This window comes from Arachis ipaensis, chromosome B4, assembly GCF_059453495.1.
Source record: "Arachis ipaensis isolate K30076 ecotype BB chromosome B4, ASM5945349v1, whole genome shotgun sequence".
Taxonomy (NCBI): domain Eukaryota; kingdom Viridiplantae; phylum Streptophyta; class Magnoliopsida; order Fabales; family Fabaceae; genus Arachis; species Arachis ipaensis.
In genome coordinates, this window is record NC_142439.1 from 70,647,813 (window position 1) to 70,661,086 (window position 13,274).

Genomic DNA, 13,274 nt, shown 5'->3' on the forward strand with positions numbered 1-13,274 from the left:
GTTTTAGGAAAACGAGTCGAGAGAGAGGTGAGAGTGATCAGATGTAAGCGCGTCAGAATGACAATGAGAGACATGAGATATGAGCGCGTCAGAAATACAAAAAAAACTATCAACGGTAATTCTATAAAATAACAATTACAATCCGCTACATATTTGTAGTTGTCAATTGCGCTAACTACGTATTCCATTAATGAAAAAGCACAACTTTTTTTTATAAGCCTGCAATTGAAGTCTGAAGACAAATATATTGGGTGCAAGGGATAAAAAAAAGGTTATTTTTGGCTATTTTTTTTTTTAATTTAACTTTGATGCCTAATGTATAAAATTTGTATATGTATATATTTAATTATTTAACATTATATCATAAAAATTAATTATATTTATATTGAACACATAAATAATTATTCAAATGAATGAAGGTTATTAAATAATTGTATGGAACTTTTTAAACTCAGCAAAATTAAATACATCTTTTATTAGTCAAACAGGTCTATATTTATATTTAACCTACAACCCCATATAGATCTTAGCACATAAGTAGATGGTTGTTGAGATGTGAACACACTTATTTCTCTTAAAATAGGATCTTCCCAAAATAGATCCGCATCAGCAAAGTTTGTTATTTATGTTCCTCGATTTTTGGGGCGCCTCATATTTCGCACTTCAAACTAACTGTTGAGCTCTTCACTTCATCCCTAATTGTTTTCATTAACTCAAATTACAATCAATGCATATATATATATAAATCACACTCTATTGAACCCTCAACGTTGTTGTCTAATTTTGCAAAGGTAATCTACCTATTAAGATACTATTTTTTCATATTTTAGTGTGATTACTTGTTTTATGTCTTAGCTTGTATCTTGTTGAAATTGTTCTTCCCTTATAAAGTTTCTGCTAAACTTATATATATTCTATTGAATTATACTTCTTATCCTGATTACTCGTATTATTATTATTGTTGTGATTTTAAGCTCTATTAGTTTTTGAATGGCTAATAGAGCCCATCAAGGATCACAATACTCACTCCATAATATGAATTTGGATGAGCTTATGAGAAGTGGAATAATTGATGAGAGTGGACAAGTTGTGCAAAACCCTTGTTCAACTTTTTCATCTAATAATCCTTCATTTCTTTTTAACACGTCATCGTCAATGGACAACAATAACAACAACCACCACCACTTGGAACAACCAAATTTACCGGACACAACAACCTTTGAAGAGATTCTTGCCCATGCGGAAATGATCAATCATAATACTAGTAACAATAATTACGATGTTGGAAGCCAAGGCAATAATGTTCTTGTTGACCCTAAGTCTTTTATTGGTGTTGATCCAATAGTCATGGCTTCTCATCAAGCTAATTGGTTGCAAATACGATATCCTTCCGTGCAACAGCATCATCAAGAGAATGTGTGTCATGATTTTGGTGATTCAAAGCCAGTTGTTAACACTCCAGTGATGGAAACTGGTCACTCTAATTCATCACTAGAGATTTCGATGCCGGTGGCCGCCCCAGCGGCCATGTCATCATGCACATGTTCAGATTCAAAGGGAGTTGTTTTCGGTGATTGTGGCCGCCGCAGCAGGAAGAGAGGGTTCTCAGCTGAGGTGCAAGAACATGGCATTGACAGGAAGCAGAGGAGAATGGCCAAGAACCGAGAATCTGCTGCTAAGTCAAGAGCAAAGAAGCAGGTACCAATCAAGCATGGTTTTCAATTATTTTCATTTTTGAGAGCATACTTACATGGATACTGATACGGATACGCGGTAAGGTATTTAAAATATTTTTCATTTTAATAGGTTGTCTAATTGGTGAATTCATATAACAATGATTTTGCCATACTTATTGAAAAATACTAGAATAATTGTCCTTTTCGGTCCCAATGATTTTGCCGTCACTGTTGTTTCTGTTCCAGTTGTGGGTATGGTGGCCGATACACTTTTTTTTTTAGTTTCTTGTGGCCTTAATGGACATCTGAACCGGTATCACGCTGGAATTATGCTCTTACGTGGTTCCAATAGTAACTACAACCACAATATTGCTACTAAGATTGCAATTACGAACTGCAATTTGAAGTTCTGCATAGTTTCAAATTATGGTTAGCAATCATGATTATGACATTACGGCGTGGTATTATTATTGTGATGCACTCTTCAGTTGCATTACATTAGCAATTGTGATTATTATGTTTGTTTTTCCCATAAATTGCGACAACTAAAACAGGAAAAATCATCAATTTGGCCCTGAAATATCGAGTCAGGGAGTATTAGATAGAGACGCCCACGATGAGGTTGAAATGCATTATCTTTTTTTTTTTTTGGTTTATTTTGGGTCCTGTAAATCGCTTCAGTTCATTTTGTTGAGCTCTTCTTTCAGAAGAGAGAAAATAACCAGTATTCCTTCCTTCAAAATCTCTTGTTTTAGTGTTTCGTCTCACTTTATTTCTCCTTTCCTCCAAATACAATCTTTTAGTGTATTTTTAATTAGATATCTCAATATCTCAAAAGAATATAATGTCTTTTTGATTAAAAATTCTTTATTATTTTGACCTTTTAAAAGTTAAATTAGTAGTTGATCTGTCAGTTACAATAGCTATCTAAAAATGATGGACTCATACATTGGTTGTCAACGATATATCAAATTCTCACAATAAAAATCTATTTCTTCTTTATTTGATGCTTCAAGGCCTATATAGAAAAGTTAGAGAATGACAAGTCTCGGTTGCTGAAATCAAACAGACGGCTCAAGAAGCTGATGGTAAGCATAAGCAACCCATTTCAGAGAAATAAGAAAAAAAAAATAGTAGTTATTACTACTTTTTGAATATGGTTATTTGTGTTTTGAAAATTAGTTTTATTACCTGTCATTCTTACTTTTTAATTTGTAATGGCTATTAATCATATGCTTATGACTAGTAGACACCAAACAAATATGCTTATAACTAGTTTGTTTGGTACTTTAATTTTGGTGACTTGTTAGCTTAAATATCAGTGTGACATAATTTGTCCATGATCAAAATGTTCTTTGAACTTGAGATGTACAAGATATTGTTATATATAAACAATGTGTGCAAAATGTTTTTATTTATTTATTGTATATATCAATTATATTTCTGATACACATTCAATGACATAGCTCTCTTTTATAATCTGGGATAGAATGAATTGTAATTCAAGCATAGGTGCAAAAAAATTTTCTATGTCAATTTTGCATTCCAAGAGAGCTGAAAGCTAAGAGGTTTTCACCAATAAATTATCTTCACAAAATGTAGCAATCAATAAGGCTAGATATGGAATTAGAAATTATGACTAGAAGAAAGTTCATAATGGGTTTGATTTGCGTTTTTATTTTTTTTTATTTTTAGTATTTTTTATTTTCTTAATTTTATGAAGAAAAAGGTGAAAACAAAGAAAATAATAAAATTTTGTTTTCTGTTTTCACCACCTATTTTTACTTTTTTTCTTCATAAAATTCAGAAAATATAAAACATTAAATATAAAAATAAAAAATAAACATACAAACCAAATACACCCTAATATTGTTAATTGTTATCGCTAACAGTGTTTAAAAAGGGATAGAAATATAATTAATGAAGAATATTGTTATACCGATTACCTTTACCATTACTTTTACCATCATACATGTCAATTCAGTTAACATTATTCATATTATTTTCAATATGTTTTGGATATTTTATATTAAACTATACTAATATGACTTGTTTATATTAACGATTCACTTTTCTAATTATATATATATATTTTTTTTGCTGATATAGTAGTGAGCAACTGAGCACACGATTCTTTCGAGGCAAGGGTTCCGAGATCCTTTGTGACTCCGAAGGAAAAAGAAAAAAGTAAAAAAAAAAAAAGTTAGATACTCATTATATTATAATTTGAGAATATAAGACATTCGATCGAACATTTAACTATGGAATGAGTTTTTGAAGTTGACTGTTTCTGACTTTTCAATGATTGAATATTATAGTTATATTCAAAATTATTTAATTTCAGAAAACTGGAAATCCATAGTACCTTTAAAAAGGCAAATGTTATATGAAATCTAACGCTAAATGGACGTACACAAGTGAATTCAACAATGTAAATACTTGAACCATCCAACAATTTTTGCTTTTTATTCGACATAGTCCTTAATAATATAATTAGCTAATGGTCATGAGTAACGACAACCTCAAGCTTGAATTAATAATCCTATTATATGAAGATGTACAAAGCTCACTTTATTTTAACTTTATAATATAATGTAAAATTGAATGAGAAATATTAATTGGTAAGACTAAGAAACACACTTCATAAAATTTGCACGTGTTAGAGCAATGAAAACTTATTATTTACTTTTCCAATTATAACCCCAAACTTTAATTTTTATTGGCTTCTAGCTTTGTGGGGTTGCTATTCAAAATGATGATGTTATCAATCTAAATCTTATTAAGTTGTAATAAACAATTATATTCTCTTGGTTCCATTTTATTTGTTGTCCTTTTCATATTCATGAATCGATGTACGTAGCCCATAGTTTAATTTTAATTATTGATTGAAGTTTATTTTTCATCCCACGCATTAACTATTTATATGTTTTACACTTCTTTTACTCACGTGAGTTATATTTTAATATTTTGAATATTAATATTGCAGGACTTTGAGGAAACATTATTTTCAAATACAAGTCTCACTCCAAGATATCAACTGAGGCGTACAAGCTCAAATACATTCTAGCTTTGACAAAGATCGGGTAGGTTTGGTATTGCTTATTTGAGAATTGCTTGCTGCTTTTCAGAAGTATAAGTGGATATTTTTTGTTTGGTTATAAATCAAAAGTTGATGTGCTTTTGTTCTTGTCTTTGTCTTTAATCAAAACATTTATATACATGTTTCACAAAATCAGCTTATGATTTTTAAGCTGTCGCAACACCAAACCATCCACCCCAATATCCAACTAATAATAATACAGTTTTATTTATACTTGCTTTGCTTTTGTATGTATGATGAGGAATGCCGCATAAGAGAATGAAAACATTTTTGCATGTCATTTTTTCTTATGCTTTGTGCACTTATTTTATTATCACCATAAGCACGATTTTCGCTCAAACTGGAACATCATGATCCATCTTTATGATAATGGTGTAATGAGTACGCAAGGAGTATTTGATAAGGAATTAGAACGAAAGATAAAGGGATAAGAAAATGATGGAGAAAAGACGCAACAGAAAAGACACAGATAGATAAGATTTTTTTCCTATTAGATTACTAAGAAACCTGTTTTTAGCAACCTAAGTTATGGGAAGGAATTCCCACTAGAACTTCAAAGAACCTATCCTTGACAACATAAATGAGAGGGATAATTAAAAGAGACTAGCACACAAAATCATCTTAGTGTTGAACCCTTCAATCGTCTTCATGCAACAAGCGAAGCAAATTACTCACCTCACTTAATCACACTAAAAAAAACGTGCATAAAGCAACTAAAAATTTTATTCATCAAAAGTTGTGTAAATTGTCTCACCAAAGTTGTTTAAATAGGCCCCTAACAAACTAACTAAAAGATCAGATAAGATGAGTTAATTTAAATAAGATTTTATCTTATTGGATTATATCAGATTTGATTTAAATTTAAAATTCTTAAAAATACTACTAAACAAATCAGAAGTAAATCAAATCTTCCAACAAACTCTAACAGCAAAACAAATGAAAATAAACGCCTAAAAAATTCGAAAATTAATAATAATTTAAGCCTCCCATTGAATTTGAAAAGCATTATTCGACTTCTTGCTGTTCTCACTTAGCCCAATGGGCCTTATGAGATGTCGCCATTTCAGCACCACTGTTTTTGAGATGGACTCTTGGTCTTCTTGATGTCCATGTCCGACATGGTATAATTCTTCTAGTATTCAGATCTTTGAACGTGACGAGATTATACCCTTCTGTCCTTTAGCTCTAAAATGACGAAAATGCCATCCTGACTACGTATCATCCTCTCCTTCTTCAAAAAGATTCGTCCTCGAATCTTGAATTAGAAGCTTTTCTTCCCTCCAAGGAATCCAAACCCAATCTCTAGGTTCAAATACCATGGTTTGATGGCTCTTCTCTATCGACTGAATTGTGGCTATGTCTTTCATGTGTGCAAGTTCAATCTTTCTCGCCATACTTTTACCATCTTGTCCAAAGTGTGCAATTAGTTGTCTTTCCGCTCCTTCATCCATATTAATGCCTCCATAATTGACCAGTGCATCTACAAAGCTTGGGAAAGTTGATATAAAAACACTAGGAATTTCATGGTTAGATATATGAGAAACTAAACACTCCGTGGACTTCAATGATACTAATGCACTATTCTCTAAGCTAGAACTTTCTAGATCTCTCTTACAAGTGTGTTTATTACTCTCAGTTTCTTTTGTGCTAATTGACTCCTCTCGCTCACTATTCTCCTATTTTCTCTCAAAACACTCACTTTCAATCAAACATGAATTCATTTCACTCGAACACTCACACTCTTTCGCAGTTTCTTTTCTCTCATATTTTTCAAATTACTTACATCCCAAGGACCCAGTTGAGAAATTTTGCACTTTTGAATCTTCCAAGGACACATCTCCATCTATAGAATACTCAACAAATTCTTCCATCTTTAATTTTGAAGAAGAATTAAAGATAGGCGTAGAAGAAATCCTCTTCTTCTGTCGATCTATAATATTCTTCTTGAAATTAGAAACTTTGATTTTTGTCTGATCCTTAAATTTTGCTCCTTTGGAACCCCAAATTACTATAAATTGTTGCATCTGCTCCATGTCAACGGCCAATTTGATCAAATCCTCCATGGTCGCGTAATGGTAACATTGGGCTTTATTTGCAAGTTCTTCGTGTAATCCAAACAAAAATCGTTCCATAATAACCTTAGGACTCCTTTTAATATTAGCCTTATCTATCAAATATAGAAATTCCTTGTGGTACTCCATCACTGATTGTGAACCTTGTTGTAACTTACAAAATTTTTGAAAAAATTCACTATGGTATGATCATGGCACAACCCGATTCCTCATATGGTATGATGATGGAACAAACTGGTTCCTCATGATTTTCTTCATCTTCTCCTAGCTACAAATTGGGCTTTTTCCATACCGTCTTCTAGATCTTCCTAATTTTGTCCACCACATATGGGTATCATCGAAAAAATTGGCTTGTACCAGTCGAACTTTTTTTCCTCTGAAAGGATGCAATTTGCAAAAATTATCTCTATCTTTCTTATCTATCCGAAATAAGCTTCAGAGTCATTCCTCCCAATGCAAGGATTTGCAACCGAAAATCCTTTTTCGCATACGAGATTCCTTTATCATCACTATCGTAATACTCAATCTTTTTTTTTGCGACTCTCCCTTTTTTTTGAAGGCACTAACGTTAAGATAGAATAATTACATAAACAAAAATTAAATAATTTTTTTATTCTTTTTATTATTGTGGACTCTAAAATGAATTTGCAGAAATTAAAGAGAAAAACCAAAGAGACTAAACAATACCCATAGAACATGTATATAAATAAGAATTTACCTATGACCTGTAACTGATACCAGACGATATGGAATTAGAACGAAGGATAAAGGGATAAGAAAAGGATGGAGAAAAGACATAACAGAAAAGACATAATGGAAACTTAAAAGGATAGATACGGTTTTTTTCCTACCAGACCTCTAAGAAACCTGTTCTTAGCAACCTAGGTCACCGAAAGGGATTCCCTACAAGACCTTCAAAAAAGCTGTGTTGACAACCTAGATTAGAGGGATGAAAATTGATAGAGACCAGCACAGAGAATCATCTTAGTGTTGGACCCTTCAATCTTCTTCATGCAACAAGCAAAGCAAATCACTCATCTCACTTAATCACACTAAAAAAATGTGCATAAAACAATTGAAAATTTTATTCATCAAAAGTTGTGGAAATTGTCTCACCAAAGATGATTAAATAGGCCCCTAACAAACTAACTAAAAGATAAGATAAGATAACTTAATTTAAATTAGATATGATCTTATTAGATTAGATCATATTTGATTTAAATTTAAAATTATAAAGATATGATAACAAATTTAAATTAGATTTGATCTTATTAGATTAGATTAGATTAGATTTAAATTTAAAATGCCTAAAAATACTACTAAGCAAATCAGAAGTAAATCAAATCTTCTAACAAACTCTAACAACAAAACAAATTAAAATAAATGTTAGAAAAATTAGAAAATTAATAATAATTTAAGCCTTCTATTGAATTTGAAAAGTATTATTCGGTTTCTTACTATCCTGACTTAGCCCAATGGGCCTTATGAGATGTCGCTATTTCAGTACCACTATTTTTCTGAATAGACTCTCGGTCTTCTTGATGTCCAAGACCGGCATGGTATAATTTTGCTGGTATTCAGATCTTTGAATGTGACAAGATTACCATACTGCCCCTTAGCTCTATGCCCTCCTGACCACGTATCAGTATAAGAAGAATAAATTGCCAAACCACTCATTGAAAATAAATAAATGTCTATTCCATTTTCTAATTATTTGTTCAAAAAATATATAAAGTGTCTCCTAATTGTTCTAAAATACCACATTGGTCACTACAAGAAAAACTAGCTTTTGCCACGCTTAAAATGCATGCCAAAAAGTGGAAAAGCGTCACCGCAGATATTGGCTACGGTTTTTGAGCTATGGCCAAACTTTTGTAAGGGGTGCGTGTTAGGCCGTGGTTGTTGCTTTATGGCCACGCTTTTATTGGGCTATGGACACACTTACGTTGTTGCAACACTTTTATCTGTTATCACGCTTTAAAAGTATAATACCCTACCACACAGAGCTTTACGCTTAAGTTGTAAAACAAAGGTGGTGTGGTATTACGACCTCTAAAATAAAATATACATATATAATATATAATCGAAAGAATATAATATTCGAGGAGCCTTGAAGGTTGGTTAAAGCAAAATCGTGAAAATAAAAGCACAACACTCAAGATAACTTTTACTTGTGTACGAAGAAAGTAGAGATACATACATATATAATAAGAGTAGAGAGTCAAGGATACAAAATATTCAAATCCCGGGCTCAACCTACAAAGTTAAAGCTGGCTGGAGAATATCATATACATACATATACAATCCAAGTCCAAAAATACTCAAAAGGGAAACCTAGTTCTCCATAAAACCTCTATGAGGCACAAAAGCTAAACAGAATAAGGGAAAAGTCTACACAATACATATATATATGTACATATACATCAAAATAACCCAAAATACAAAGTCCAAATTCCACTGTGACAGGAACTCCAGATGCCTAGTGAGGTGCCTCTCGACCTGTATCTAAAAACAACAATATTGTATAGGATGAGAACCAGCGATTCTCAGCATGGTAAAGGTGCCCACATATATAAGATATAAGGTCCCGGGAAAGCCAGAGGCATTCTTAGAACTCCAACACTTAGATTCGAAACTTAGAATAATAGTTAAACCATAAATTAGATTAAGTCATCTAAGGCACCTAGATTTTAACTCAATTCTAATCTCAATCCCTCAACTATTGCCTTCCTCCAATCCTCCAAAACTTTGGTGCACAGACAAACAATACAGGCAAAGTAACACACAAGTAGAATACAGATACAGCAGGTAGTAAATATAACAAATAGGCATAATAATCACATAGGTTAACCCAATAAATGCACAATCAAATAAAACACACATATGTATATGATGTATTCCTGCCATATGGCTGTTAATATTAACTGTCGGTTACATAGCCAACCCGATATGTCCTGGTAGCTAACCATGGATAGTCCCTCTGTACGCCCATTCCCAAGCTCAAAAATTAACTATGGGAAGAATTCCAAGCTCACATGGGGGAGACCCTAAGCTCAAATTATATATATATGCATGCCCATGGGAGAACCCGGGGAGTTAAAGTGCCCGGTCACATCTTACGTACAGGGGGTCAACGAATGTCTCAATAATATTCAATCATACTGATATTTCATCATTCTCAGTTATTCAACATCATTATATATCAATTATCATTATCATCATTAATTGTCCCATTCATGATTCTCAATATTGCATTATTCTCAAAATTGCCTCATTCATTTATTTTATCATCTCATCAAATCAAGTATCCCCTTTTTCAACCACAATTCATCTATTCAAAATCTTTCTTCACTTCCAAATTGACTACTTCTCTAGGCTTAACTTCCTTCCTTAGATTAAAACTAGATTTTAGGGTCTTAGAGAGAAAAAATAGAGGTTTAGAGGTTCAAATTAAAATCATGTTTAAAATCACAAAACTCAAGTTGCTAAAAAACAGGGCCCTGCGTACGCGAACCATGTTCTGCATACACAGAAGTGTTGTTTTTCCCAACTTGCGTACGTGACCTCTCCTTGCGTATGTGAGTCTCCTTGGCCGAATGGTTTTCTCGCATCACATGCATGTGCTTGCGTATGCTGGCATATAAATTTTCACCATCTCGCGTACGCTCCCGTGTATGTGAGCTCGTCTGGCCGAACGAAACAACCACGTTGCATGTGCACTCGCGTACGCAAGCCTCCCCAAAATGCCAAAATGCTATTAAGTGTTGCAGAATTATCTTTCGCACACCAAACTTCTGACGCACATAACTTTTTTATTAAAAATCATTTTTCATCCGTTCTTCAAACGATGTAAACTTCACGGATATAATTTTCATATAAAATAAGTTTAGAAAAGTTTGAGATTCCGGAAGTTGAGTTATAGCCTGCCAAAATTCGGTCAAAAATCAAGTTTTTCATTAAAACACAAACCTCTATTTTCACAAGATTCCATTTCAATCCAAAATGTTTTCAAGTTACCATTCAAACCAAACATGTCCAAAACATGCCTAATCAATTCTCATCTATTCCATGGTCCCCCAATACATAAATTCTTCACGTTCAACCCTAACAATTCATACTCAAATACAACCTCATATTCAATTTCATTCATACATCACCATCATTCATTCAAACACTAATTCATCAACCATCAATCACAAGCATCAATCACCAAATCTATCCTCAAACTAACCCAACATTTTTCATCAAAACTACTAGGCATTTAATATAATCATATATTCCAACATATCCTCTGGTCATCTAGCCTAAGCTTTCACAAAACATTATATATTAAATACGAGAAACCAAAATTAAACCTTCACCGATTTCTCCCTACACCAAAGATAACCTAAATTAGCAAAATCACAAGCCTCCACCACCAAATTTTAGCACGCAAAGCTCAACCAAGCTTCCATTATCGTTAATTGTGTTCCAAATTCACATATACACAACCTAATACATATTACCACATTCATATACACAAGCTTAATGCTCAACCATAATTAATCAAGAATTTTACTAGGGTTTGAGGATCCTTACCTTATTCGTGCCTCAATTCAACAAAAACTCGGTAATTCCTCAAGCTAATTGGACCCTAGAACATCAAAGAATAAAAAATCTCAACACCCACAACATAGGATTTTCGAAATTGGGGAAGAGAAAATCGAAACTGAAATTGTGACATCCTTACCGAATTGATTACTGGGCTTTGTAGAGCACAATGTGGTAGTCACATGGCCGTAAACGGTGCGGCGATCGGAGCTCCGGATTGAGAGATATGTGGATTTGAATGGAGGGTTAGGGTTTAAGTTCTTCCTTCTCCTCCCTCATGTGTGTTTCGGCATGGGTTTCATTTGATGGCGGAGGAAAGAGCTGAAGCTCTTATGTTTTTATGTGTTGGGTTGGGCCATTGGTACAGTTTGCGCCCGATTGAACTAATTTGGCCCGTTTGGCCCAAATTGGGCCAAAACCTTTAAAATTAGTGTCAAAATTCATGTTTTAATTAATTCTACCTCACTAAACTATAAATTATATTTTCTAATTTCTTTGATTAATAATTAATTTATTAGCTAATTATTCGTTAATTTTACAGATTTTACAAAAAGCATGGTAGTATGTATAACCCTTTAGCCACATTTTCTAAGTGTGTCCTCTAGTGCCACACTTTCTTAAATATGTCCATTAGTTTAGTTTTGGTAATGATTGGAAAGCGTGCCAATAGTTCAAGATATGGCTACACTTTTGAAGCGTATTAATTTGTTTTTTGGTTATGACCACATTTTTTTATCGTGACCGTTGAAGGCTACTGTACTATGTGGCCACCCTTTTTAAGCGTGGCTATAAGTTAGCTCAATAAATCTATGGTCACACTGTTTTAAGAATCTACCTAATAAAACCTTGTAAAATTGATGTATAATTTTAAGTAATTGTTTAAAAAACTAAGTTAAGCAGCAACAAAAAATGGTATATATATTTTAAATCAAATAATTCAACATACACTGTAACACCCTACCATACAGAGTCTTATGCTTAAGTCATAATTCAGAGATGGCAAGGTATTACGACCTCTAAAATAAAAATTTAGTACGTATAGTAGTATGAATAATTGATTATAACTAGGAGCCTTTTTAGAAAAAGGGGTAAACAAAAATCGTAACTCGAACGCGCAACACTCCGATCGATAACGTAACGAGCAAAGGATAAGCTAACGCAAGATCATATATATAAAGAGTGTCAAAAACGGGAATATCAAGACTCAAAATCCGGCTGCGAAGATAACCGGTCCGAGCATAATAATATATACATATAATAAAATAAGGAAACCCCAAAGGAAACCCAAAGGGACACAAATACATACAACCTATTCTCCAAAATCCCCTCTAGAAGGAGTCATCACAGTTTGTATTATTTAATGGAGATAAAAGTATCTAGACAAGATATATAAACCAAAACAGAGTCCCAAGAACAAAGGATCTTCGCTAATCCAGAAGTCTCCAGCATGCCTCAACGAGAAGCCTCGCGTCCTGCATCTGAAAACCACAAAATCCGCATGGGTGAGAACCAGAGGTCCCCAGCACGGTAACAGCTTCCACATATATAATACATAATAATAGAGGAAAGCCAAAGGCAATCCTAGAACTTCCTCCAGATAATATCAAAGCTTATAAACAAGCTAAACCATATAAGGGTATCTGACTAAAGATTCTTCAGTCTAACTAATACTTCCCTTTCCAATTCCTTCAAACCTCCCAACCACCAGCAGGAGTATATTATAGCAAACACAGTTATATCAGACAAAGAATATACAAATAGGAGCAGTTAAGACATTTAGACAATTAGCAAGTAATATGCAGTCAAATAGGCAATCTCAAACAATTCACATAGTAT

At 33.1% G+C, this 13,274-nt stretch overlaps 1 protein-coding gene across 1 annotated transcript; it reads left to right on the top strand.

Annotated features, from left to right (window-relative positions):
* Nucleotides 1–990: 990 nt before the first annotated feature.
* Nucleotides 991–2,830, top strand: LOC107636472 (uncharacterized). The gene is made up of 2 exons (XM_016339977.2): nucleotides 991–1,698; nucleotides 2,693–2,830. Exons 1-2 carry the CDS (start codon nucleotides 991–993, stop codon nucleotides 2,828–2,830), a joined length of 846 nt encoding a protein of 281 aa, XP_016195463.2.
* Nucleotides 2,831–13,274: the final 10,444 nt, after the last annotated feature.

Bases quoted from the DNA above. Each gene is read 5' to 3' on its own strand.
- LOC107636472 (XM_016339977.2), top strand. From the start codon at position 991: ATGGCTAATAGAGCCCATCAAGGATCACAATACTCACTCCATAATATG. The intron at 1,699-2,692 runs GTACCAATCAAG...TGATGCTTCAAG, and splicing joins AGTCAAGAGCAAAGAAGCAG to GCCTATATAGAAAAGTTAGA.